This window comes from Notamacropus eugenii, chromosome 3 (genome assembly GCF_028372415.1).
Source record: "Notamacropus eugenii isolate mMacEug1 chromosome 3, mMacEug1.pri_v2, whole genome shotgun sequence".
Lineage (NCBI taxonomy): Eukaryota > Metazoa > Chordata > Mammalia > Diprotodontia > Macropodidae > Notamacropus > Notamacropus eugenii.
Genome location: NC_092874.1, coordinates 286937024 through 286963785, shown reverse-complemented (window position 1 = coordinate 286963785; position 26762 = coordinate 286937024). Strand labels below are relative to the sequence as shown.

Below are 26762 nucleotides of genomic sequence, written 5' to 3'. Positions count from 1 at the left end.
CTCAAACAGAGCCAAGCGGATGGTTCAAATTTTCAGGTGAGGGGCATTTGTCTCCCTTGAAATTGGCAAATGCTATAAATAAGGGCTTAATTCAGTTTTCATTGCTTTCTAGATTTGTGAAAAGGATGAAAAAATGTTAAAGCACACTGAAGTTAAAAGTGTGTCAAGTATGCATCTCCTCCCCCCTAGAGCTGGTTGTTAAACATTTTCTAGTACATCACTGCTTACAAAGGGATGCCTCTTAGGCAAGGTAGAGAAAAGGGATGTAAAAAACAAGAGACCAGTACATTTGGGGGTTCTTTAAATTGCTAACCAGCACTGGAAGGACTTTTCTTATACCAAGAGTTCCCCAGACCAAGGTCTCCTGAACATAAAGGTCCAAAGCAAACATTGGAAGAAAGAATGAAAGACTTGGCAGAACAAGGGAAGACCTGAGTTCAAAGGCCTGCTGATACCTCCAAGCCATGTAAGCACCAGGCAAGACACCAAGAAACTCTGAGACAAAGTCCTCCTCTGTAAGACAAAGACTACAGCAGTACCTACCTCGATGGGTTGTCACAAGATCAAGTGAGATACTATAAAGGCATTATGTGAACCTTAAGACTCTGGAAAATGTCAGCTGCTATCCTCTACCAGGGAGGAGGATCTGGGGCCTTGAGGCCACAAGTGGCCCTCTAGGTCCTCAAGTACAGTCCTTTGACTGAATCTGAACCATTGGTAGACGACAGGTGTGGAATGAGGCATACACAGTCAGACAGGGCCTAACTCCCTCACTGAACATCTCTGTTACAATGGAAGGCATGAATGTGGGGAAAGGGGGAACCACTGGATACTGACATCGATGTAAAAAACTGACATAACGAAAAAATGATAAAAACTGATATTAAAAATTGATATAAAAAACTTCCCAAAAAATTCATTTACATTAAAATAAAAAATTAGGCTGGGTCTCTGGAAAAAGCACAATACCTGCAGGCATAAAGACAAGTCCTTTCTTCCTAGAAGCCTTATAATTTAACAGGTAGTCAAAAGAATTTTTTATATCATTCCCCAGGGAGAGGGTGGCCAAGGATGGGCTAGGGAAGGCAGGGAACCAGGAGGGCAGTCCCACCAGAACAAAGGTAGGTGCCAAGCACTATGACTATACCATCGAAAGATTTTCAGAGACTATTTTTAGGACTCGTTATAGGTCCTATATGGTGAAGCAAAAAAAAAAGTTTACACATGGACACAAACCATCCTCGTTTCACCTTTCCTGTGGATTAATATTCTAGACGGAGGCTGCTACAATCCATTGTGACAGAGGTAATTTGCAAAGTGGGTTTGTTTCGCTTCTATGCCCCATTAAGTCTTTTGTGTAGCTTTAGGATGGGCAAATTTATATTCTTTGCATATTAAGGTTTCCAGTCCTAAAGAATTACCGTTTTAATTAAATGGGGGAGCTCAGAAGAAATCACTCAGTATTTCTTATCCACATTTGGCCCTGTTTCACCCTAGCTGGTGAAAACAGCTTTGGGAATGTAATATAATTTAAGAACCTGCCCTTTATAACTCAGGCACTAGAGGAATGCGAGGTGGCATTGGGTTGTGTAAAATTTTTCATCTGTGTTTCTTTACTGTAAAGGAAAATATCATACTGTCATGAAAAATTGGATGATTTTATTATAAAAGGCAATGAGGACAAGGAAAGTGCTCTGGGATTGGAGGCAGAAGACCAGGGTTCGAATCATGGCTCTAACCTCCCTGGCCCTCCATTTCCTCATGTGTTAAAGGGGGACTGAATGAGATGATTCCTAAGATCCTTTCCAGGACTGTGCTGACAGTCCTATGGAAAGAGAAATGGGACCAGAGGGAAGAGAGGAAGAAGGAAAGGCAGCCCCTCCACTTACCGGCTCAGCCTGAACGGCTCTCCTGCTACCAGATGGAGGGGGCAGCAGGCAGGAGTTGGGATCAGCAGGAGGGGACTGGGGTGTGAGCAGCTGCCAGGGGGCAGCTTGGGGAGGAGGGACCGCACCCGGGCAGCGCCTCTGTCTCCTTCTTGAGGGCACTGGTGGGGGCTGCTCAGGGGACAACATGAAAGCACCAGGGACCCAGCAATGCTGGTACCAGACACAAGAATACCTGGCAGGCGGAAAGTCAAAGGTGGGTAAGCAAAGCCAGTATCCAAAGGGCATTGTGAATGATGTTCCACCTTCAAAACAAGGCACTGTGGGAGGAAAACAGAATTCAGTATGGAAGGCAGGCAATATGTGAGGCAGTGGGGTATGGTGGGAAAGAGCCCTGGGCTCTGCAGTCAGATTCCCACCTCAGACCCAAGCTTAGTCCCTTTGTGACCATGGGCAAACCACATCCTCCCTGAATCTCAGTTTCTGTAAATGTAAAATAAAAGGGTAGTACTACTCTGCCCTCCAAGGCCCTTTCCAGTTCAGGGTCAAAGTCCCTATGCTCTCCCCTGGGCCTCAGTTGACTCATCTGTACAACAAGAGGTTTGGAGCAGATGACCTGCCTCTCATTTTATAACACTCACTGGGACAGGCAGCAGGAATCTTAAACTTAACAAAGCAAGTCAACATGTCTGATTATTTTTAATTGTCCTAATGAGCATAAAGGGGAAAGAGTAATTTTTAAGATAACATAACAGGAAAACCAAAAGACATCCTGTGTCTGGCAAACACAGACACACCAACAAAGCTATGCTTGAGACGTTGTTTGTACACCATCTTTCCGTCTTCACACCCTCAGATGAGTCAAGATTTAAGTATGATCATAAAGTCATTTCACTTATGCCCAGAAGCCCAGTCATTCTGACCAAGAGATTGGAGAAGACTGTTATCAGGGAAACAGAAACTAAAACCAGCAACCCACTAAGTGAAACCTCCCTTAAGGTCACCTATAAAACACCTCCTGAGGAAATGCCCTGTCATGCTGACTACAACTGACTGGGAGGTCCCACTGAGGCAATACTTAATATTCTTTCTCAAGGCCAAATGGACAACAAGAACAAGGAATGGAGAAGGGTCCCACCTCAAAGCTGCTTCCCTTGGGGAGACAGCTTGAGGGGAACAAAAAGGCAGGGTCTGACAACCACTGGGTCTGAGCAGCTAGGAAGATAAATCAGAAACTCCCCAGATCAGGGACCATGGCTCCTTAGCACATAGTAGGGACTTAATAAACAAACGCTAGGAGGCTATTCTAGCTTGCATGAAAGAAATATTTGCTCGCCTGATCAATTACCACACTTCATCCTCAGTAACCAAGAGCTGAAACATTACCTTCCTCCAAGATGGACTCATGGTGGCTTTGACAAATCAAAACTCTTCTCCATGTGTGCAAATTAACCCACATCAGACCAATGTAAATCACTGCCCCAGCCCCCAGACGGCTCATCTATTACCCCTCGGTCATATTCTATTTCCAAGTCATATTTCCTTCTACCAAATAGAATCACACCTTTGATCACTTGAGTCTAGCTAAAAAAGAATCATTTCTTGGGTATGCCCAGGACGAAACAAGAGGACCACTGTGGAAAGAGACAGCTGCTTAAGCAATGTCTGCCATTTGGTTTGCTTCTGGGGAGGGCTTTTATTTTAGTTTAGAATCATGTCCGTTCTGAACAAATTGTGTAATGTGATTATGATGGAATACTCTTGTGCTACAAGAAATGACAAGCAGAAAAACCTCTCAGAAAAACCCGGAAAGAATAACATGAGCTGATGCAAAGTGCCACATACAAAGTAACAGCAATACTGTAGGATGGTCAGCTATTCTCAGCAATACAGTGATCCAAGACAACTCGGAAGCACTTAAGATGAAGAAAGAAATGATGGTTTCTGAACACACACTGAAGCATACTTTTTTTCCTTCATTTTTCTTGATTTTTTGGTCTATGTTTTCTTTCACAAGACTAATACGGAACTGTGTTTTGCTTGACTACACATGTATAACCTATATCAAATGGCTTGCCTTCTCAATGAGGCAGGTGGAAAGAGAGAAAGGGAGAAAATTTGGAACTCAAAGTTTTAAAAAGGAATGTTAAAAATTGTTTTTTATATGTAACTGGAGAAAATAATATATTAAATAATGTTTTTTAAAATCATATCCATGTTGTCTCTTTGATTTCTGTTCCAATATCTGAATGGCTGCAACAACGAAGTTCAAATAAAACATAGCAGGACGAAGCTTTTTATTAAGAAGACAAGGCATCATCTGGCCCTCTCCCTTCTCTGCCTTCATTTCTTAACATTTTCCTTTCTTCACCCAAACTCAACAAATATCAACACTTCCCCACACACAGACTGACTGCTGTAAATTTCTCACTGAAGGTGGGAGCTCTCACACTTCCTGACTGTGGTCTGTGGTCTCTCCAGAGCTTCCTTCTTCCTTCCCCTTAGTACATTTTTGCCAAGGATTCACATTCAGTCTTTTCAACAATGGCTTTCAGTTCCCCACCATCAAAAAAAAAAAAAAAAAGATCTCTTCCTTCAAATGTATTCAGGTTCCCTATTTAACCTCCCTCTCCGCAGAACACACCCAAATGTCCAACTTCCCCTTCCCAGTGGGGTTATCTCTTCTGGTTCCAGGTAAAACCCCATATTAATTTATGCAAATGACTTGCATTTTCTTCAGTAACTTAATCCAAGGAGGTTTCTACCTCTCCTTACAGTAAGGTCTTACTCATCCCAGGCAATGACGTCCCCAGTGCCTGGTTCAATAGCCTCCAAGCGCTTATCTTCTCTTTCAAAAAAATCAGGCCACTGCTTCCTCCTTGGCCCACTGACAAATTTCGATTTCTATCCAATTCAATGAATATCGAACACCTACTGTGTGGAAGGAACCATGCCAAGGGCTGGTAACCAAGAAGACTACTATTAGACCTCCTCTCTGACCCACCTCCAGATCTCAACTTCAAATGAATTCAAAGGACACCCTATAAGGGATCAAGTATACAAAGATGGAAAATGACTTTGTCCCAGGTCCTAAGGAGTTTATAAACAGACAGCAATAGTAGAATGGAAAGAATCTCGAATCTGGAGTCAGAGGAGGCAGGTTTGAATCCTACCGCTAATATCTATTGTCCTGTGACTTTAGGCAAGTGATTTTTAATGTGTACATGCAGGGACACTGAACCACATGACTTACTCCCATGGTGACTTCTAGCTCTAAATCCATGACTTCATCAGCTGACTGAGTTTCATTGCCTCTATTAGAAGGCAAACTCCCTTCTTATGGTGGTGCAGTGGAGTCCGGAAGACATCTTCCAGAGTCCAAATCTAGCCTGACACTCATTGTGTGACCCTGGACAAGTCACTTAGCCTCAGTTTCCTCAGCTGTAAAATGAGTCAGAGAAGGAAATGGCGAACCATCCCAGGATCTTTGCCAAGAAAACCCCAAATGGGGTCACAAAAGATCAGGTATGCCTGAAACGACTAAACAACAATGAATTAGATGGCCTCGGAGGTTTCTTCTTGCTCTAGAACTATGATCCAATGACCACTCCATGAAATGGAGTCAGTCAAGAAGCATTTATCAAGCGCTTTCTCCATGCCAGGAAGTGAGCCAAGTAAGAGCTAGAGACAGGAAGAAAGGCAAAAGGCTGTTTCCCTACCTTCAAGGGCTATACATTGGAATGGAAAAGAGAAAGTGAAAATAACTAGGAATTTGGTTGGTATTCATTTTTAGTCATGTCTGGCTCTTCATGACCTCATTTCAGGTTTTCTTGGCAGAGATACTGGAGTGATTTGCCATTTCCTTCTCCAGCTCACTTTACAGATGAGGAAACTGAGGCAAATAGGATAAAGTGACTTGCCTAGGGTCATAGTTACTAAGTGTCAGAGGCTAGATTTGAACCCAGGAAGATGAGTCTTCCTGAGTTCAGGCCTGGCGCTCTATGCACTATGGCGCCACCTAGTGGTCAGTATCTAGGTACATACAAGATACACAGACACAATGGAAGGCAATCTCAGAGAAAAGGCTCTGGGGGCCGGGGCACAAAGAGGGAGGGGAGATGCAGAACCAGGAAAGACATTTCAACTACACATTAAAAAGACAAAATGTGTATCCTCCGCACCCAAAGGAAACTAATTTCAATCACAGGATCAAAGATTTAGAGATAACAAGGGACCTTCAAAGTCATCCAAGACTAACCCCCTAATTTTACAGATGAGGAAACTGAGGCCCAGTGCAAGAAAGCTGACTTGCCCAGGGTCACAAACACAGCAAATAGCAATGCCAGGATTTTAACTGGGATTCCCTGACTCTGGACCCAGCACTATTATCACTGCGTGCTAATAATAATTTGTTACTCACAGTACAAGCAGGACAATCATTTTGAAAGGAAAAAAGCTCCCCTCCTTGACAGTCACTGGCTGACAATCAGCCCTAGGATGTAGATATCTGGACTTCTCAGAGGGTGGAGGCTCTCAGACACACACTCACCCCTACATCACACAGAACTGCTCTTCAGCACAGCTCATTCAATCACTTCCACCTAGAACTAGTCATTCATCTTTACGAAGCAGTCATTAGGCAGGCAGAACTTTTTGGAAGTAAGAAACCCGCAGTAAAGAGATGGATCTCTGCCCCTTCCTATGTTACTCCCTGGGTGATCATGCCTCAACCCTACCCAATCCTCCCCCAGCTGGACTAGGACGAAGACATCCCAAGGACTCGGAGTTTCATTCTTTGTGGTTGCTGCCCACCCTTCACTTTTTGAAGAGGACCAAAGCTGTCACAACGGTGATGCCCCAACGTGTATGAATTGGATTGAAGTTAGACAGAGCTGCACCAAGTCATCAGCCTCAGTGTCTCCTCCAGGGATGGTTCTTTGGAGAGGAAGGTAAAAGCATTTGGAAACTACAGAGGTGTAAAAAGAAAATAAACAAAGGAAAATGGGCACCAGGTGTGGAAGAAGACAGTTGCCAACTGTTTACATGAACTCTAAATAGCACTGAGGCAGTGCCTGGGTATCAGGAAACCTCAGAAAATGAGGCGTGTAACTGGCAGCCAGGTTGTTTACCAAGTGAACGGGAAGTGGGAAAAAGATGTCACCCAAAGAGAAATCCAAACAATTGACATAGCCGAGGTGTACCCAGGCCACGGGAACAATGGTCAGGAGTCATCACTGCACTCCGAGCAGCTCTTCCATGCCTAAAAGTCACCTTCTTGCTGCATGTTTATAAACTGGGTCATTTCCACACAGGTGAATATTCTCCAACTTCCTGGATGTGTCACCTCAACAGATGTCTGAACTCTCTAGAAAAAATGACATCCAACTAAAGGGAGACCAGGCCGATACATGGAGATGTCACCAAGAGCTGTGGCATTTACAGCCTTTCAGCTCATCAGCCTCCAGTCTTTGTCCCTTTTCTGGGATCAGTACTTAATAAATGCTTTCTCCACTTATTTATTATAGAAATGAACTGCAGAATCAAAATCGATCAATTAGTATTTATTAAGCACCTACTTATGTGCCAGGCATTTGAGCTAGGTGCTGGATTTGATAGAGAGGAAAGGACAAAATTCTGGAGTCTCTTCCCCTCTTTCTTTTTTAATCTGTTTCTTCTGTACGTAACCTCCAAAAGAACTGAAGCTCCCTAAGGACAGGGTCTGTTTAGTTTTCGTATCCTTAGCACCCAAAACAGCGCATATCTCGTCAGCATGTGTTTGTTGGTTGATTGATTTCCATTGTTTCTAAGTTGTTTCAGTCACATCTGACTCTGTGTGACCCCATTTAGAAATATTTTTAATAGTCACTATTCCTCAGTTACAAGGAAATTTAAGAATACTTCAAAAGACCAAGCTGCATCCATTGATTCAGTGCATTTTTTTATCCATTAGGCAAAAGATAGTATGATGAAAACTTTTATTTCAAAATAAAATTATAAAATTTACTTGTAGTTTTTGTATTTAAAGCAGCCTGTGCACAGATCAGAGAAATTATAGTAAAATATGACAAAAATACATCAATTGATGGCCCCGGTCCTTGTAATATTAACACAAACCCCGAAATCTCTCTCCCCTTCCCCCAAGTCTTACCATCACTTTCCTGCACTTTCTTATACATACTACAGTATTTTCAAAAAGTTGTATCATTACTTACTATTTCATGCATAAAATACTTAAAATTACTCAAGACACTAAGTATCTGATGGCAAAATTCTACAGACTTCCCTATACTAAGATGCTTCGGGGAGGAAAAAAAAACACCACTTCAATCTCCACTTCAGGTTTCTTCAAGGTTCTTGCTCTCTTAATGACCCTCACTCTTGGCAGCATTTTCCCAAACAAGGCAGGTCATTCATCACCACATGCTAGACAGTTACAAGTACTAACAAGCTTCAGCCTTCCCATGGCTTCCACCCAAGGAGCCAGCCCAGCAATGGTTTGCCCTGTGATCTTATCTAAGGTCGCACCAATATTGGGATAAAACGCTGCAGAGGAGCAATTCTGAATCAGCCCAGGAAAGGTGTCTGCACCTGAGCCAGACACGGAGGGACAGAGATGGGGGGATGGTCTTGGACAGAAGGAAACATCCACTGGGTGTGAATCTCAAGGTACAGTCAAAACAAGAGAATGTGCAGAAGTCAAGTGAAAGTAATACGGCACCAGGAGTCAGAGGAAACTGGGTTCAAGCCCCAATTGCCACTAACTAGCTCAGTGACCCCCAGGCCTCAATTTCCTTGTCTCTTAAAAAAATGGATTGGACCAGAAAACAAGAATTATGATAATAGCTAGAATTTACTGAGCTTTAAGATTTGCGCAACATTTTATTTACATTATTTGACTCGATAGAGGGGCATCAAGGTCCCTTCCAACTCTGAATCTCTTACCCTAAAAGGAAAGCATTAGACTACATCAGCCTTTTTGTCTCAGAAACTCTTTATTCTCTAAAAAATCAAGGACTCCCAAAAAGTTTTTGTTTATGTGGGGTATCTACTGAGATTTACCATATTAGAAATTAAAAGGCCTTAATATTATTGTGAAAATAGTTTTGACCTTGCAAACCTCCTCTCAGTGGTCCCCAGATCACCCTTCATGAAGCAATGGGCTACTTAGGGGTGAGAACCTGAGGCCTGGAGGCCACAGGTGGCTTTCTAGGTCCTTGGGGGCAGTCTAAGTTTTATAGAACAAATCTTTTTATTATGGGGATTTGTTCTGTGAAGTTTGGATTCATTCAGAAGGCCATACTTGGGGACCTGGAGGGCCCCATGTGGCCTTGAGACCACAGGTTTCCCAGTCCGGTCAGGAGGTAATCTCTAAGGTCGCCTTCCAGTTCTGCCAATTTTTTGAATCTATGACAAATTTAGCCAGAAAACATTTACTAATTAACATAAGAGAAAAGTATGGTGCCATGCAAGAGAGGGCTGAATTTGGAGTCAGAAGACCTGGATGCAAAATGGAGGTCTGCATCTGACTGCCTGCATCAATGAATCTCCCTGGGCCTCAATTTCCTCAACTGTAAAATGGGGGGACTGCACTAGATGGCCTCCTGAGGTTCTTTCCAGTTTTAGATCTATGATCCTCTGATGTCAAAACAGTTGACCTCCCTGGGCCTCAGTTTCCTCAACTGTAAAACTGGGGAAGAGGAGAAGAGAAGATGGGATAGCCTATGAGTCCCTTTGCCTCTCTGGAACGCAGTTTCCTCATCTTTAAAAGGAGAGAATTGGACAAGACTGACTCTAAGGAACCTTATAAGTCTACACCTGGGAACTTCTCATTGGTTAAGTCACTGCTTTTCTAAACCTCATATTCCTCATCTGTAAAGTGGGGTGATACATATAGTACTTATGTTTTTATAGTGTGATCACAAGACTCAGAGGGGATCAGAGTGTGTATATATATAGAGAGAGAGAGAGACACCTCTCTATAAACCTTCAAAGTACTAAATACACATCGTCATCATCATCGTTATTTTTATTTTAGGCTCTCAGATACCTGAATGACTCAAAACCTGCAGCAATGACTCAAAACTAGATACTACTGCAGCCTCAGTATAAAAGCATAATGGTTGTCACAGACTCTAGTCCATGAGACACATCAGTGGCTGCCTGAGAGGCATGACGTCACTTCCCTATGATCATCCAACTACCGACTGGCAGAGATGGAATTCGAACCCAGGACTTCCTACCTCCAGACTCAGTACTCTATTATACCAGTGTGTTAGGAGCTGCAGATTCAATAGAATGTGGGATTTATTTTAGAAGCTTTAAGTACCAAGTCAGTTTCTAAATCATAAGGAAACCCAAATGTTTATTTTGTTGCCTTAAAATGTTCTCTATGATCTACTCCAGTAATGTTAATACAGAACCCTTTCTCTATCCAAAAAAACTTGTGATTATCTTCCCCAAAAGTATGAACTATAATTTCGAATTGATTGTAAACTCCCAGAGAGGGCAGATACAGAGTAATCTCTTAAGGAAGTTATGGTCAGACTGAATTTTCCCATAGAAACAATGTAACAAATGTCCTTTGGTTCCCAGGCTAGCCCTAGGAAAGCTTTTTTAACCAAAGGTATTGGTTAAGCTATGTAACAACAGTATTCTTTGGGGGACACCTGTTCCCACACCCACAGTGGCCCCAGCAGTGGGAAAGTGATATTTATCCCACCTAATAACACCCTGCCTTCCTCCCACGGCCGGTCTGCGGAACAAAATGAGATAACAAGAAAATAACTTTGAAATGATAAACCACTCTCTAAACGGAAATTATCATTCTTACATCAGTAATGATCTTCTTCGAGCCACACGTCAACAGGTTAGCTCCATTAACCTAAAGGATGTAGCTATTTAATTCTAAAAAGAATTCTCAAAACAAAAATTCAACTTTGCTGGCTACAATTTATCTTAAATGAAGTTACCTGGCTGTAACTCATTTTAGTCAAAAGGCCAAGAAATTCGCAATTTAATTTGAAGATTATCTATGACAAGAAGATAATGCGCACTCCAAAAATGAATAAAATGAGAATTCTACCATCAATTCACTAGCTCAACATGTATGTATGAAGTACCACAATCACATCCATCGTGCTAAGTGCTGGGAAGACAAGGACAAAAAAATGAAATAATCCCTGACCTCAAAGCAGTTACATGTTGTGAGAAGACAATATGTACAAGTCAATCAAATAAAGAGGGTATGAAAAGCCTACTATGTGCGGACAGTGCCTATGTGCAGATGGCTCCCACTATGTAAAGACAGTACCTACTATGTGTAGACATGGATGAGTGTTGGGAATCACAAGACAAATCAGGCAGTCCCTGCCCTCAGGGAGCTTACAATCTATAAGGGGAGACAACATGTACATACTAATCAATCGGTACTAGGGAGGCAAAGAAAAAGAAATTAGTCCCTGTCCTCAAGGAGTTTATATTCTATTGGGGAGAAACACATACACAGGTGGTTGTTAATTTCAACAGGAAAAGGACATTAACAAGAAAAAAAGCCCTTTTTGAGTATATGTGGGTCATCCAGTTCTGTTCCACTCTAGCACTATATTTCAAAAGGTCAGGAGAATTATAAAACAAGGTTAACTAATGATTCATAAATAATTTGAATTGAGAGGGACCCCAGAGGCCAGGGAGTTCAATGTTGCTTCCCCCTCACCCCCCACTCCCCTACAGGCCACACCTTGGCCAACTGTTTTTAAATGTTTAGATAAAACTTATGATCACATCTCCGTTAAGGATGTGTAGTGGGGAAGGTGGAGGGGGGCGTGGCTTTCGAAAGAGTAATTATGGGCCCTGCCCCACAGCCTGGGGACTTAATAAATGATGGATAATTGATTGATTACTCACATCTCAAGGAAAACATAACCATGCCAGCCTCCACAGTTGGTGATATTTGGGGAAAGCAATGGGAGGGTAGGAAAGGAAAAATCTGAGATGTTAGTCTTTAAAAAAAGTCCCAGTGTAGAATCTCCATCCACTGGAGAAGATTGGCCACTCTCCCTGATAACTTCCACTCTTAGAAAAAAAAGATACCTGGGAGGGCACTAAGAGGTTAAGGTTTATGGTAACAGCACATTTAAGATGGTGCTTCAAATTTTACAAAGTGTTCTCTATCAATTCTCTTCTCACTGGATCCTCAGAACACCTAATTTATTGTAAGGAAGGAAGGTTTCATGTTTTGTCTTTGTATCTCCATCCCAAGGCACACAGTAGGTACTTGATAAATGCTTATAAATAAATGCTTGTTTGTTAACTGATTGTTTACACACACACACACACACGCACACACATATCCATTTTGCAACTCCCTTTTATGTGTGTTCTTCCACCATTACAATGTAAACTCCTTGAGGACAGGGACTGTCTTGTTGTTTGCATTTGTACTATGAGCTTATACAGTGTCTGGCACATAGTAACTGTTTATTGGCTGACTGATAAGGCAAGCAATAATAATAACTGGCTAATATTTATATAGCACTTAATATGCGCAAATAGTAATAATTAATATTATACTTAATATGTGCAATCATAATTAGCTAACATTTACATAGCGCATAATTCATTCCAGGCACTGTGCTAAGTGCTTTGAAATTATTATCTCACTTGATAGTCACAACTCTGAGAGATAGGTGCTTTTCTTATCCCTATCTGACAAATGAAGAAACTGAGGCAGACATAGGCAAAGTGACTTGCTCAGGGTCACATAGTTGGTAAGTATAAAATATAATATCTGAGTCCTTCAAACTTCCAAAAAGTTACCTGGATCTACCAAACACCACATCAGAAAAGCTTGGGAAAGATAAGCCCACATTCCTGCTCCGTGGCATCTATTTTCCCCTGACTTAGAGAACACAGGGCAGGAATAACATTAATTTGCTTCGAACACAGACTTTCATCTGAGGATCTCAAAACTCCTTAGGAAATCAATTAATCCTGGCCACATCCTTATAAAGTATTAGCAATCCCATGTTACAGGGGACTCTCAGACCAGCAGCCTACCCATCTAGCCCAAAGCTGCTGAACCAGCCAGGACACGTCCGGATTCCAAACCTGAATTCTGGCCTTAATGCAGCCCTGGTTTTCTGTTACTGTCTATGGTGGCCCGAACAAGCATGAAAATCATTATGGAGGTAATCTTAAAAAGCAGGGGGAAATCCCCTTGGAATCAATACACCTGAGTGGCAGGGGGATGGAAACAACTGCAGTCTCCCCTTTCCACAAAAAACCAGGTCTAGCTGGAGGGACCCTCCAACATCATGGCTGCAGTGCTGAACTTGAAATCAAGAGATGTAGCTTCAAATTCTGCTTCAGCCGCGGGGCAGGGAACTCTGGGTAACCTTTTGTGGCCTCAGTCACCTAATCAATTATGCCCAACCTGTGCCCACAGTCAGACACATTGAAACTTCTGGTCCTCTTCCAAGAACAAAGGACAACAACCAACCCCTAACCCACAAAATGGGAACAACAGGGAGAGTGCTTCACTTAGAATCTTTGGGGAAAGTGCCATGGATTAATGATGGGCAGATGAAAACTCCCTCACCCAGGTGGGGATACTGCTCTGATCCTCCCCTTGCCAACATGGGGAGGAGGGTCTCACCAAACTGAAGTCCATAGCTCCACCCTCCTCCTTGGCCCTGCTTCCACTCCTCAGCCCCCTTGGAGGCACGGCTCAGTGACCACAGTCTTCTCCATCCCCCCCCACGCCCCCAGGTCTCAGGGCTCCTATATTTGCTCATCTATGTTGAAGCCCTGCTGTGGAAGTTTTAGGAGGACAGGGACTGTTCATCATCCTTCATCTAAAACTTGTTGGTGGATGAATGATGGAAAATTGATCCTTTATAAACATTTATTAAGCACCAACTAGATGCCAGGTACTCTGTCAAGTAAGCACTCTGAGCCAGGAACAGAAGATCACAGAATTCTAGTTGTAAAATGCCAAGGGATCTAGGGGTCAATCATCCAGCACAGTCCTCTCTAGGTGAAGAAACAGACTCAGAAGGGGTCTAAGGTCACACAGATGGTAAGTGGGGAAGAACACACATCCACACCTGGATCACAGATTTAAAGGTGGAAAAGCCCTTTTTAGTTACTGAGCGAGCTATTTTTCAGTCATGTCTGACCCTTCATGACCCCATTTGGAGTTTTCTTGGCAAAGAACCTAAAGAGGTTTGCCATTTCATTTCCTGGTCGATTTTACAGATGAGGAGACTGAGGCAAACAGGGCTAAGTGACCTGTCCAAGGTCACACAGCTAGTAAGCGTCTGAGGCTGCATTTGAACTCTGGAAGATGAGTCTTCCTGACTTCAGGCCTGGGCACTCAATCCACTGCACCACCTAGCTGCTCTCAGAAGGGCCCTTAGTCAATATTTAATGAATAAACACTTATCAACTCCCACCTACCAATGTGCCAGGCACTGTGCTAACTGCTAGGGACAAATAAGAAAAAGAAAGCTAGTTCTTGCCTTCAAGGAGTTTCTGATTTAAGGAAGCTGAAGTGGGGGGAGGGTGGAAGTATCACTAGAGTGGGGTCATTTAGGGGCCGTGGTATGTCTGGAGTTGAAACCAAACAGTCTTACCAGCCAGTTTGTCTAACCTCCTCTTTTCCTATCTGGGGAAACTGAGGCTCAGATAATTAAGAGACTTGTTGCAGGTCACAATGGTAATAATAGCTAGCATTCAAAGAGCACATTTGAAGTACTTTTCACATATTATTTCACTTAATGCTAGTAACAACTCCATGAAGTAGAAACTATTCTGCTAATTTTACAGATAAGGTTAGGGGACTTGCTCAAGTTCATACAGGGAATAAAAATAATATAGTATTGATATAGCACTTTACAGGTGTTTGGAGGTTTTTTTTAGAGCTAAAAATGGTCTTAGAAGAGTTGACCCGGGGGCAGCTAGATGTCACAGTGGATAGAGCAGTAGCCCTGGAGTCAGGAGTACCTGAGTTCAAATCAGGCCGCTGACACTCAGTAGCTGTGTGACCCTGGGGAAGTCACTTAAGTTCTAAAACAAAAAACAAGTGTGTGTGAGAGAGTATGTGAGTGTGCTCGCATGCGTGTATGTGTGACAGAGAGATAGAAGGGGGGGAGGGAAAGAGACAAAAAGAAAGGGGCAAGACAGAGAAATCTCCCCAGTTAAGGCACACATGTCCATCACCTTCTAATATGCTATCTCACACTCTTGGGTGAATAAACTGTCTCCTATGCTGGTTTATTTGGGCAATAGCAAGTTAAGAAACCCGAAAATCCTCACAGCACAGGTTTGGAAAATGTTTTATGTATATTTTTTCACTGACCCATTATCATCATCATCCCTATTTTTAGATGGGGAAACTGAGGTCAAGAGAGCTGACTTGCTCAGGGTCACCAAACTCATAAAAGCCTGAGGGTGAATTCAAACTTGGGTCCTTGCTGAGGCCAGGTTTAGAGTTTAACCACTGTCTCACCAAGCAGAGTCAGAATCTGAACTCAGGTTCTATGACTCAGGGCTGTTTTTACTATGTCACACTGTATTCCTTGGTCTTGTGACTCCAGATTCAGAGCTCCTTCCACTACATCATGGGACTGAATCTTATTCTTACAGACAAAAGACTTCCAAAGAATGGTGACTCAGGACTATATAAAAAACAGGAAATGGAGACTCCCTTCCCCTTTTTTTAACCTGTCACCTGGAATCTATGATCAGAGAAGCCAAATTACTCCAGTGTCAGGTTTACTAAAGGGCCATGCGAACTTTGATCATTTCAAGAATGGATTGCCATTCCTGACAATCTTGTAATCTCTCTCTGGCTCCATCACTCCAACCATAAATGCCTACCGCCACATTTTTATCTCTCAATCAATAGGTGTCTTCATCGAAGAGGGAAGAAAAGTAACAAGACGGCCACCTTCCAAAAGAGATGAAAAGATTAAAATGGCTTTTTAAATAAGAACATGATGCTATTTTGTAACACGGGCATCCTCATCTATTGTACGCTAAGGACAGAGGCCAACGAGTTCAATGGGGAGGGAATGATTTGCAATGGGAACACCTGGGTTTGATCCCTCCTTCTGCCCAACACCTTGGCAAAGTCACTTTTACCTAAGTGAGTTTCAGTTTTCTCCTCTGATGGCCCCTGAGGTAACCTGCAGCCTTCAATCCCCAATCACAGGACATTATGCGCAAGGCATTGTGTGAGGGATAAAAGAAAAAAGGATCAATCATCCAACAAGCATCTGATGACAGATAAAAAACACATTGCCCAACCCTCCAGAATGTATGCTCTTCTGCAGGAGGAATGCAATATAGATGGATAAATACAATATAGCTGGAGGAGACGGAAAGTAAAGCCTACTAGGGAATGGAAGGAGGAGGAAGCTCTGGAACTGAGCCTTGAAGGATCTCAGATTTGGGAACATGTTACATATGATGATGCTCAGGAGCAGGAAAGAGGACAGTGAGTCCAGGAGAAAGCAGGTGAAGTGACTGGTTCAAAGTCACACAGCTAATAAGTGGGACAGACAAGAACTGAACCCTGATCCTCAGACTCCAAATCAAAGACTTTTCTCTTTTTTTCATCTCTTTTCCAGCTGCAATCAAGGTGTCTCCATTCAGTGTGAAAGCTTCATTCCACAAAGACAGAGAGTGGGTATTGTCTTACTTGGACCAATGTAGAAACTGGTAGCATAAGTCTGCTCACATTCTTTTTTTCCCTGGAAACTCAAGGTCTGAGCTACCTACTTCTGCAGTAAAATATTGATCCAAAGACAATATTTCTCTAATCAAAAGCCCTCACCAATGAGAAAGTACGTGTGTCAAAATGGTCTGCAAAGCATTCATTTTCAGGAGCAGTTCCAACAGTACAAAAGTGTATCTGGGTCCTTATTCCCTAATGTGTATCCTTTGATCCAGTGACACCAGCTTCCTGGATGTTCCTTAACCTACACATTCCATCTCCTCTGCTCTGGGCATTCTCTCTGGCTGTCCCCACACCTGGAATGATCTCTGTCCTTGGCTCCAATCACTGACCTCTCTGGCTTCCTTTAGTTCCTACCAAAATCCCATCTTCTACAGGTCCCTCTTAATTCTAATACCTAAGATTGGGGAGATTAAGGGGACTGCAAAGCCTTCTATTAATAATTTCCTATTTCCTGTACACACAGCTTGCTTTGTATATATGTTTGCATACTGTCTCCTCCAATAGATTGCAAACTCCTTGAGGGTAGATACTACATTTTTTTGGACTCTTTTTGTGTCCCCCAACACTTCATATAGTACCTGGCACATAGTAGGCACTTAATAAATAGCTTTAGAGATGATTGGGGCCAACAATTTCATTTTACAGATGAGGAAGCCAGCTCTAAGTTACAGAGCTCCTAAAGCTCCTTCCAAATAAATGAATGAATGAATAAATAAAATAAAATAAAAAATAAAGCTCCTTCCAGTTCTAAAATCTCTGATTCAACAATTCTCTCCATTCAGACCCATGACTCTGTATTCTGCTGGACCTTAGCCTTTCCATTATACTCCAGCCAATATAATTAGCAATCTACTTTACAGTAGATACTTTCTTTAAGAAAGGCAGTGCGAAACAGCTTCAGAACCAAAGGCTTGTGTTCCAATCTTGCCTTTGACATCTACTACCTATGTAACCCTGAGCTGGTCACTTCACCTCCTAAGTCTCCCCCTGGCAACTCAGGGAATATAAATTGTGGAGAAGGTACCAACCTCCATTAGTAGAAAGAGTTTCTTCTATCAATGAAATCACAGATCTGGTCACTATCCCTTTTCCTATACTACTTTCTTAAAGCTCACTTTTCCGGAAAAAAAAAAATTCTACACTACCACTTCTTCCTCCATTATGGCCAAAAAGTAGCCTGGAGAGCAAGAAGCCTTTACAATCCACTAACAATCCCCTTGTAAAGCTAGATGGCGCAGTGGATAGAAAGCCTGAAGTCAGACGACCTGAGTTGAAATCTGGCCTCAGACACTTACTAGCTGTGTGACCCTGGACAAGTCACCAAACCCTGTCCCCCTCAAGTTTCCTCATCTGTAAAAGGAGCTGGGGAAAATGGCAAACCACTCTAGTATCTCTGCCCAGAAAATCCCAAATAGGGTCATCAGGAGTCAGATGTGACTACACAACAAAAGATTCCTTCCACCTCTGGGAAGCTCCTACAGATGTGACCATAGGCAAGTCCCTTTAACTAGCTGGGCCTCAGTTTACTCAAATGTAAAATGAGTGAACTGACTAAAAAAGAACTGAACAATAAAATCAATTCCCTTAATCTCTCCAATCTTGATTTTTTTGGGGGGACAGGAATTCATACTTTTGACTTTAAAATTAGCAACCTTCTCTAATTTACTCTTTGTGTTTGAATAGAGAAGTAAAAACTACACCGAGTTGGGAGATAAAAAGCCTTTTTGTTGGGTTTAATGAACTGGTGGGAGAATCCGTCTATTAGAATTTACCAAGTGCTTACTCTGTGCCAAGGGAGAGCAAGTTATACTAGAAACATCACTGGATTGCAGCTCAGAAGACTCATGTTCAAATTCTGGCTTCGCTACCTTGAAGGTGATCTATTGCCTGTGTGACTTGGGGTCCATCACCTCATCTGTGTCTCAGGCTTCCGGATATGCCAAAGGAGACCAGGTGACTGAGGTCCAGTTCTAAATTCTATGATCTGTGATCCCAGGGAGTTTAAATGGCCCAAATAACCATGTTTCCCAAGCTCTTAACTCAGAATGACTTTCATGGATGCTCTGAATCAAACAGGAGATGAATGGAATCCTAGACAGATCGAAAGCACGTATTGACTTCATACACAAACATTTACGATCAAGCTGGGGATTATTATTATATTCATCAGAGGATTAGAAATTTTATAGGAGAGGAAAGTCTAGAGATCTAGAAGTTAAACAATTTGTCTGAGGCAGGATTCAAACCCAAGCCTTCTGGACTTGAGCTGTCACACTATCTACTACCTTAAACTGCCTCGAAAGGGAAGGAAAAATCCATTCATTCAACAAATGTTTGTGGTCCAAAGTGCTTCCATCAAGCTAAAAGGCTGGAGAAAGGAGAAAGGATGGATGTGGAGCTGGGAGGGGCCAGAGGAGTCAGCTAGGCCTTCAGGCCTTCTTATTTTACCAGATCGGGAAACTAAGGTCTTTGGTTGTCCATCCTTTACTCAGAACTGCCCAGGGCCACACAAACAGTGACAGAGATGAGATTCATGCCCCAGATCAGCTTGGCTTCCAAGGTACCACATACTTCCTGTCCCTTAAAACATTTACACAAATAACAGTGTTAATAGAGAATACAGACACATTTTCAGACAGGTCCAGAAAGTTTGTTGTAAAGGTTCAGGGGGAAAAGATCATGCCATTTAACAATTTAAACCAAAAAGCATCTATCAAGCAGCCAGTCAGACAATGAACATTTATTTCGCCCTTTCAATACACCAGGTACTATACTAAGCAATAGGAACATATAGAGAGGTCCCACTAACTAGATACTAAATACATAATATTATACAAGCACAGTCAAGAAGCAGGCGTTGCCCTCAGGCAGTTACATCCTACTGGAAGATAAACTCAGTTCATTAGCTCATAGACTTAAGAGCAGGAAGGGACCCCAGAGGTCATCTAGTCCAAATCATTTTATAGACGAGAAAACTGAGGCACACAGAGAGAAGTAACTTGTAAAGGGGGTCATACACTCATAGACTTGGAGCAGGAAGGGACCTCAGAGGTCATTTAGCTCAACTCCCTCATTTTACAGATGAGGAAACTGAGGTTCAAAGAGGTTAGGTGACCTGTCTTAAGATTACACAAGCAGTAATTATTGGCAGTAGGATTTGAATCCAAGTCTTTCAACTATAATGTACCACATTCCCTTCTTTCTTATCCCATCTTAAACTTTTGATTCTTGGGGTTACTAAAAACCTTTTTAACTCCTCCTGTAGGATCCAGGACAGAGTTGAGGACTTCAGTGTTTGTTTAGCTCAGGAATTCTTAACCTGAGATAATGAGCAGATAGATAGACAGATAGACAGACAGACAGATAGATAGATTAGTTTCATTTGTAATTCTATGCATTTCATTTTATATATATATTTTTAAAAATCATTTTCCTAAGGTGTTCCTGATCAACAAACAAAGAAAGGTAAAAAGGAATAAAAGCTCCTGATCTCATCCAATCCTCTCATTTTACAGATTTTACATGAAGCTGAGCTGCAGCCCAGAAAAGTTGAGTAACTTATCCCAGCATAGACAGTAACCTACTGGAGTGGTATTCTGAACATAACCCCCTCACTCCAAAGTCAGGGTTGGTTTTCCATGCCTGACTTAACTCTTTCCTAACCCATCTACTGCTTACGTCTGAGTTTCAGCCACATTGCTTAGCTCTGGGTCTCTAAAAAAAAGTAAAAGTTTGGTTTGGTTTTAGTTTTTTGCCTCTTTTTCTAAACCCAGAAGCTTACGGTGCAATAGGAGACCGTGCACATGTACCCGGCATCGGAGGGTTTTAACGTGAGTCTTCACACACTTAAACAAAGAGACCAGCCCCACTGGCAGAGGGGCCAGTCTGACGGAAATTGAGTAGTTAAAGCTACTTGCCCTTACAGAACTAGGGACACCTGGTTTCTCTTTAAAGTAGCTCTGCTTGTAGAACTCCAGGCCACTAACTTCCAGATTTAGGTAAAGACCAAGAGCCCTTAATAAAAATTAAAGACCAGCACCAACCCCATCTGACCCCTGCCATCCCCCACAATCTCTACCGGCCCTTAAAAGGCTGGGCTAGAAGATTCCTACACTGGATGCTCCAAGGGAGCCAGAAAAAACAGAAGTTTGTTCTTTAAATCCAGAAATGGGGGAGGGGTGCAGAGTCCTGGCCAGAGGACGCGGGAAAAGACTCTGGGCTAAGCTTCCTACCAAATCTCCTCCTGCTGCCCCTCCTCCCTCCCCAGGCACACCAGCATCCCCATCCCAGGATCTCTTCCCATGGCCTGACTGCCCTACTCACCTCTCTTTCTGTCACAGGGGGATTATCACTCATGTCCCCACGCAGGTTATTCCTTCCTCCTCGGCTACCACCAGCTCCCTCCCGACAGGCTCTGGGCTACCGAGGGGACTGATGGGAAAGTGATTTCTTCAAAGAGCTTTGCACTTATTCCCCCATCACCCGGCTCAGCTCACAGAGGCTGGTCCCTCCCCCACCCAACCCAGGCCTTTGGACTAGTATTTTTAATAATTTAAAGAAAAGAAAAGAAAAAGGAAACTAACAGTCCTTAACTTTAACAGGTTTTAGACCACTGAAGGTATAATTATGTAAACAAATCCATGTTTCCTGATTTCCTTCCTTTCTATGACCCTCACCCCTTAACCACTGATTCAAAGTGCCATTTGCTGAATTAAACTCGAAGTTCACATTTATGTAGCAGAGGAAATTACTATATTTAGCTGCAAGCCATGGGGGAAAAAAATTAAGCTTATTTTTTATAAAAATGAAAACCTTCTTCCAGCTCCATTTCAGAAGAGGGAAGGAAGCACAGCAGCCCGATCATGTCTGACACAATTTTCAGGCCCCCATTTTTTTGCTACAAGCATCAAAAGAACCTGCCCCGGAAGACGTCTAAGAGGGAGCTTTGTTTCCTGAATGAAATTCACTAAGTCAGACCCAGGCAATTCGATCAAGGTGCCGAGCTGAACTGGCTGGGTTCAGTGGCCGGTTTCCTACCTTCAGCTGCTCATGGTCTCCTACGGTTCCGTGTTCCCGAGTCAGGAGGCTATTTCAGGGTTAGGTTAATTCCACCTCAGCTCCTGGGAGGCTCGGACTATCCTCTGGTACACAAAATTAGGGGAGCCCAAAGTCCGTGGCTCCTTCCTTTAAGAAGACAGCAGCAGTCTGGCAATGCCAATAACCAGGGGGAGGGGCTTGCTAGGTAGTGACTCTCCTTCCCTCCCCAGCGTGTGACCTCCCGTAACTTAACCTAGGGATTTGTAATACAGCATTGCCTAGAGCTATAGGATACCGGTGAGTCAGGCTGCAAGTAAGCGTGAATCTCAACCTTTGTGCCAAAATCTTGCTTAACCTTTTTCCCTAAGAAAATCCCCAGGACTAGATCAGGATTTCTGAGTATGTGAAGGGGCACAGTGAAACATTAAAAGTTAAGTGTCATATGGCAGTATGGATACCACAGTTCTGACCATGGACTGACACCATCTAAAGTTTTAACTTAAGAAGAAATTTTTCTTTCTAGGCTCAACCCCCTTCCTCAAACAATTCAAAAATGCCTGGAATAAGAAACTTTCTTCTCCAGTACTAAAGTTTTCCAGAAACAGACTTTGTAGCAAAAGCAGAAATCTGATTAAATGAAAGGTTAGGCGTTCCACGGAAAAGTCACACTCTGTTAAATAAAGAATTATTTATACCTTCAGGGCACTTCTATCTCAGGAATTTTTGTTATTATTAATAATAGTATTTACACAGTAAAAATTTACATATTTACATACATTTACAAAGCACTTTCTTTGCAAGCAGTATTAACCCCCATTCTACAGATGAGAAAATGGAGGCTTTGATCATTAAGCAACTGCTCTAAATACCTTGAAATGAAATATCCTGGATTTAGAGCTAAAAGGAGCATCAAAGATCACCCAGTATAACCCTTCCTTCTACAGATGTGGAAACTGAGGCTCAGAAGGGTGGTGAGGCAATTTACTAGTGGGCAAGGGACAGGGCTAGGATTGGAACACAGGGCCTCCAACTCCATTCTCAACTCCCTTAATCCTTCACCACTCTCCCTCCTTTCAGGTGAGAATGAAAATACAAAACAGCTTTTTTTCATAAACTGCTAGATCATGCCCAGAGGGGTTCTATTATATGCCGGGTCCTTTGCCATACAGCCAGTTCAATGAGACAGCAACTAAAAAACCTATTTTACAGATGGGTAAACTCCAAAAGCCGTACCATTGTGATTCAAAGCAAATGACAAACCATTCTGAGGAATACCTTAACATCAGAGTCGCCAAAAACAAAATCAACACTCCAGGGTAGTCATCCTAGACCAGCGGGGATTTGTCATTAGTCAGTATGCATAACAATGTAAAAGCTGGTATTTATATAAAGTTTAAAAATCCCTTGATCTCACTTAATCCCCTCAACAACCAAGGAAGGGATGCTATTATCTCCATCTTACAGATGAGGAAAAATGAAGTCCAGAGTCACACAATCCAAAATTCAAACCAGCTGTTTTTGGATTTCAAGATCACCCTTCAATCCACTATGCCTCACGTTTCCAATGCAGGCTTTATAGCCATGGAACAAGGGGCGGTCTTCACCCACAGACACACTCCCAGGAGAAGGGTGCAGACATCATCAGGTTGTTCTGTGCAAGTCTCACCTTCCAACGCCATGCCATATGGCGCATCCTTCTCTCAAACAGGTGGGCAATGCTGTTTCTGAACAGCAGTCAAAGCCCCCCACAAGCTAACAGCACCACACCCTTCCTGGCATGGTCAGCCACCCCTGACTCCCCCTCCCCTCCTATCTAATCCAGCACATACTTATGCTTAGCCATGAATCGATTTTAAACAACCCATTCAAGACTGGCTTAAGAGACCCAAGTCAGAAGCCGAGGTACAGTTAGGTACAACAATGCTCACTGGAGAAGGCTGAGGACTTACAGTCTTACATGGGTGGGATCGGCCTCCTCCTCCAAGGTCCAGGGCTTTCTCTCTCCCTAGGCCAGTCTAACAGCAGACAGTTTCCCCGGGTTACTTTAAGCCACCAGAAGCCACACCCTCCCCATGAAATGTAGTGGGCAGAAGGCCAGTGTCAGAATGACAAAGCAAAAAAATCTAGCTTTCTCATATACAAAGCAGGCTGATCACCTAAGCAAACTGGAATCTCGCAGGTCTCCCAAACTGAAGAAATCTCCTAGAGCTGCCCCCGGCCTCTTCCACAGCCTACCCTCCAAAAGCCCCCTTCCCCTAAGTAGGGGAGAGGGGACAAGGGCTTCTGAGGACTTGAGACAAAACACAAACCGGGTCTTTCCACAGACGGGGATAGATCATGCCCTTAGGCGCTGTTCTTGGGTAATTCCCCTAACTCAAGAGTCTTTTTTGGCAATTTGGGGTTCTCCCTGGGAGGAGGGGGTGGGAAATGACAGAAGAGAAGGGAAGAGGGATATAAACTACCCACTTCATCCTAACCCTCTCCCTTCCCACCTGAAGCTTGACTCCTAAGGTGGAAATCCAACTCCAGATCACCTTGAGAGAGATTTGGGGGGAGAAGAAGGAAGATAAAAGCTGGAAACATGAGCCATAGGGAAGAGGAAGTTTCTCATTCCAGAATGTGCCCAGCCCTGAGGACAAAGGACGGTGAGCCATTTAAATCCAGAACTTGGCACCAGCTGGCAAGGTTGGGTACCTACAGCAAGTGATAAGGATCTAAGATTGCAGAAGAATTTAAAAAAAGAAGAAAAATAACAGATGGTCCTGGAGGATTCTGGAGAGGCCCTGGATAAGCTAGAATTCGCTGCCCCAGGCGCCTCAGGAATAAGAACTGCTAGCCATTTTCTCATTCTTTGTTTTCACATGTATAATCGGAGAGCACACTGACTGCCTTCACAAGGGGGAGCGGATAGGCAGGAAGGAGAGAATGTGGAACTCCAAATTTCTAAAAATGAATGTTCAGATGTTTTAAAATGTAACTGGGAAATATTTAATGAAATGAATATTCTTGTTAGGATTTACTTATATTTGAGAAGTACCATAAATGACGTCACTGAGAAAGAGATGGGTGGCCGTTGTAGGACAGTGAAGGATTCTGGATCTCAGAATTAAAAATGGCATGTGACCCTAAAGGGCAATGGCCCAATGAAAGAGGGCTCTGCAAACTAAGGGCCTGGGTGCAAATCTTACCTTTGACACTTACCAGCTGTATGACCTTGGGTAAGTCACTTTAACCTGTGTGGACCTCAGTTTCCTCATCTGTAAAATGGGGGTGGTGGGGGAAGAGAGAGAAGGGGTTGACGTAAAGGCTTGTACAGTCCCATCCAACTCTAAGCATAAAAGTATAGAACATTGCCACACAGGCCTTGTGAACAGTAATTATTCTCAATTATATATAGCATTTTCAGGTATACTGTATACAAAAATGACCATGAAGGACCAGTGAAGGAATTTTAAAAAAACCAAAACAGTTTTTGGGTTTTTCCCATGTGCTAAGAGAAAGACTGAGTCCCTGCTCAGTTTGCAGGAAACAACAGAGAAAGCTGTCCCACAGCATGTAAAAAACTTAAGAGCTGAAGCAGAGGAAGAATTTCTGCTGTCTCCAAATGCATGGGAGTCCTCAATCTGCCAATTGGGAATCTTCTAAATGCACTTTAATCTGTAACCTGACTTAGTTTACTTTGTTTGACAAAGTTAACCTGCAGTCTGGAGACCACGTGTGGCCTCACTGCACTTGAGGACCTAGAGGGCTACATGTGGCCTCGAGGCTGCAGCTTCCCCACCCCTGTCTGGGGGATACATGAGATTAAGACTGTTTAACAATATATGTTCGATTCTTATGATGCTGAAGTAGACGTAGGATGATGGGTCTCTCTTCTATTTGACTTTGATGCCCTAAATGGAGGGTACGGTATTGCAATATGTAACAATTATGTCTCTGTCACTCTGACAGAATTTTTTTCTGTAAGAAGCCTTGTTGGAATCCTAATTACGGTCCAGGTTCATGGTTCATATTCTCTCTGAGGCCTGATCATAATCATAAACCCCAGGTTTTTACCCCCATAATTTCTACATTGTGGTAAATATATATTTGGAGCAGAACTCAGAGAGGAGATCGTTCTCTCATGACAATACCAAGAGAATTCTAGCAGAATTATAAGATGCCTCCAGGATTCTGGGTAGGCTCTTCAAGGACTTATGGGAAAGGGGTGAACAAGGATTATACTAGGAAAAGAAGGTGTGCTTGGGGTAATCTGCACTGATGAAAGGAACAGTTGTGCCAATTATATCACAAATCTGCCAAATGCATTAAAAGACAATAATGATTAACACACTGCTACAGCTCTCTAGGGGTTTCAAAGCACTATGCAAACCTTAAGAGACCTCATCCAGAAACAGTGGATGGAAAGTGGCCTGGGGGTCATAAAGTCCTGGGTTCAAATTTTACCCCAAATGCTTATTACTGCATCCCCTTCTTTCCATTCCTCACAAATTATAGACATCTTCCACCTTGGTGTCTTTGGACTAGTTATCTCTCATACCTCATCCACCTTTTCTCCTTACCTTCCTGTCGAGGAATTCCTCTTTTCCCAAATATACAAACTCTGCCACTTAGCATCTGGGCAACTTTGCACAACCCACTTCACTTCCCCAACCTTGGTTTATACATCTGTATAAAGTTGAGGTTTAGACTTAGGCAGCCTTTCAAATTCTTCCAGCTCTGAACTTATCTTCAAGATGCTTGTAAAGCTAATCCTTCCACTCAGGCCCTACATCTCCTCCCTTCCAACTTCAGAATCTTCTAGTGATGGGGAAGCCTCCAAAGGCTATGTGTCAGAGAGTTTAAATTATATTATATTATATTGTTACATTATGTTATACTGTATTGTATTATCTTTTGTAATGTCATATATTTATTATATTATACTATATTACATTATATTGTTATATCATATTTGTTATATTATACTATATCATTATATTATGTTATACAATGTTGTATTATATTATATCGTATAATATTATATTATATTGTATTATGGTATATCATATTTATTATATTATATTGTCACATTATGTTATACTATACTATATTATATT

The 26762-nt window shown here is 42.6% G+C and overlaps 1 protein-coding gene across 5 annotated transcripts in view; it reads right to left on the bottom strand.

Annotated features, from left to right (window-relative positions):
* Positions 1-26762, bottom strand: part of TXNRD1 (thioredoxin reductase 1) — a 160934-nt gene that overhangs the window by 40074 nt on the left and 94098 nt on the right. The window contains exons 1-2 of one of the 5 annotated variants that reach the window (XM_072655790.1): positions 20950-21027; positions 2122-2206 (exon numbers count right to left, since the gene is read on the bottom strand). The exons of 1 other annotated variant lie outside the window; for it this stretch is intronic. Coding sequence is in view for 1 of the 4 variants with exons in the window: in XM_072655786.1 (XP_072511887.1) it covers positions 20950-20982 (33 nt within the window). In the remaining 3 variants the exon portion in view is untranslated. Of the gene's footprint in view, positions 1-2121; positions 2207-20949; positions 21051-21663; positions 21929-23612; positions 23700-26762 lie in introns of those variants that run through there. 3 more of the 5 variants (XM_072655787.1, XM_072655788.1, XM_072655786.1) reach the window with 3 other exon arrangements.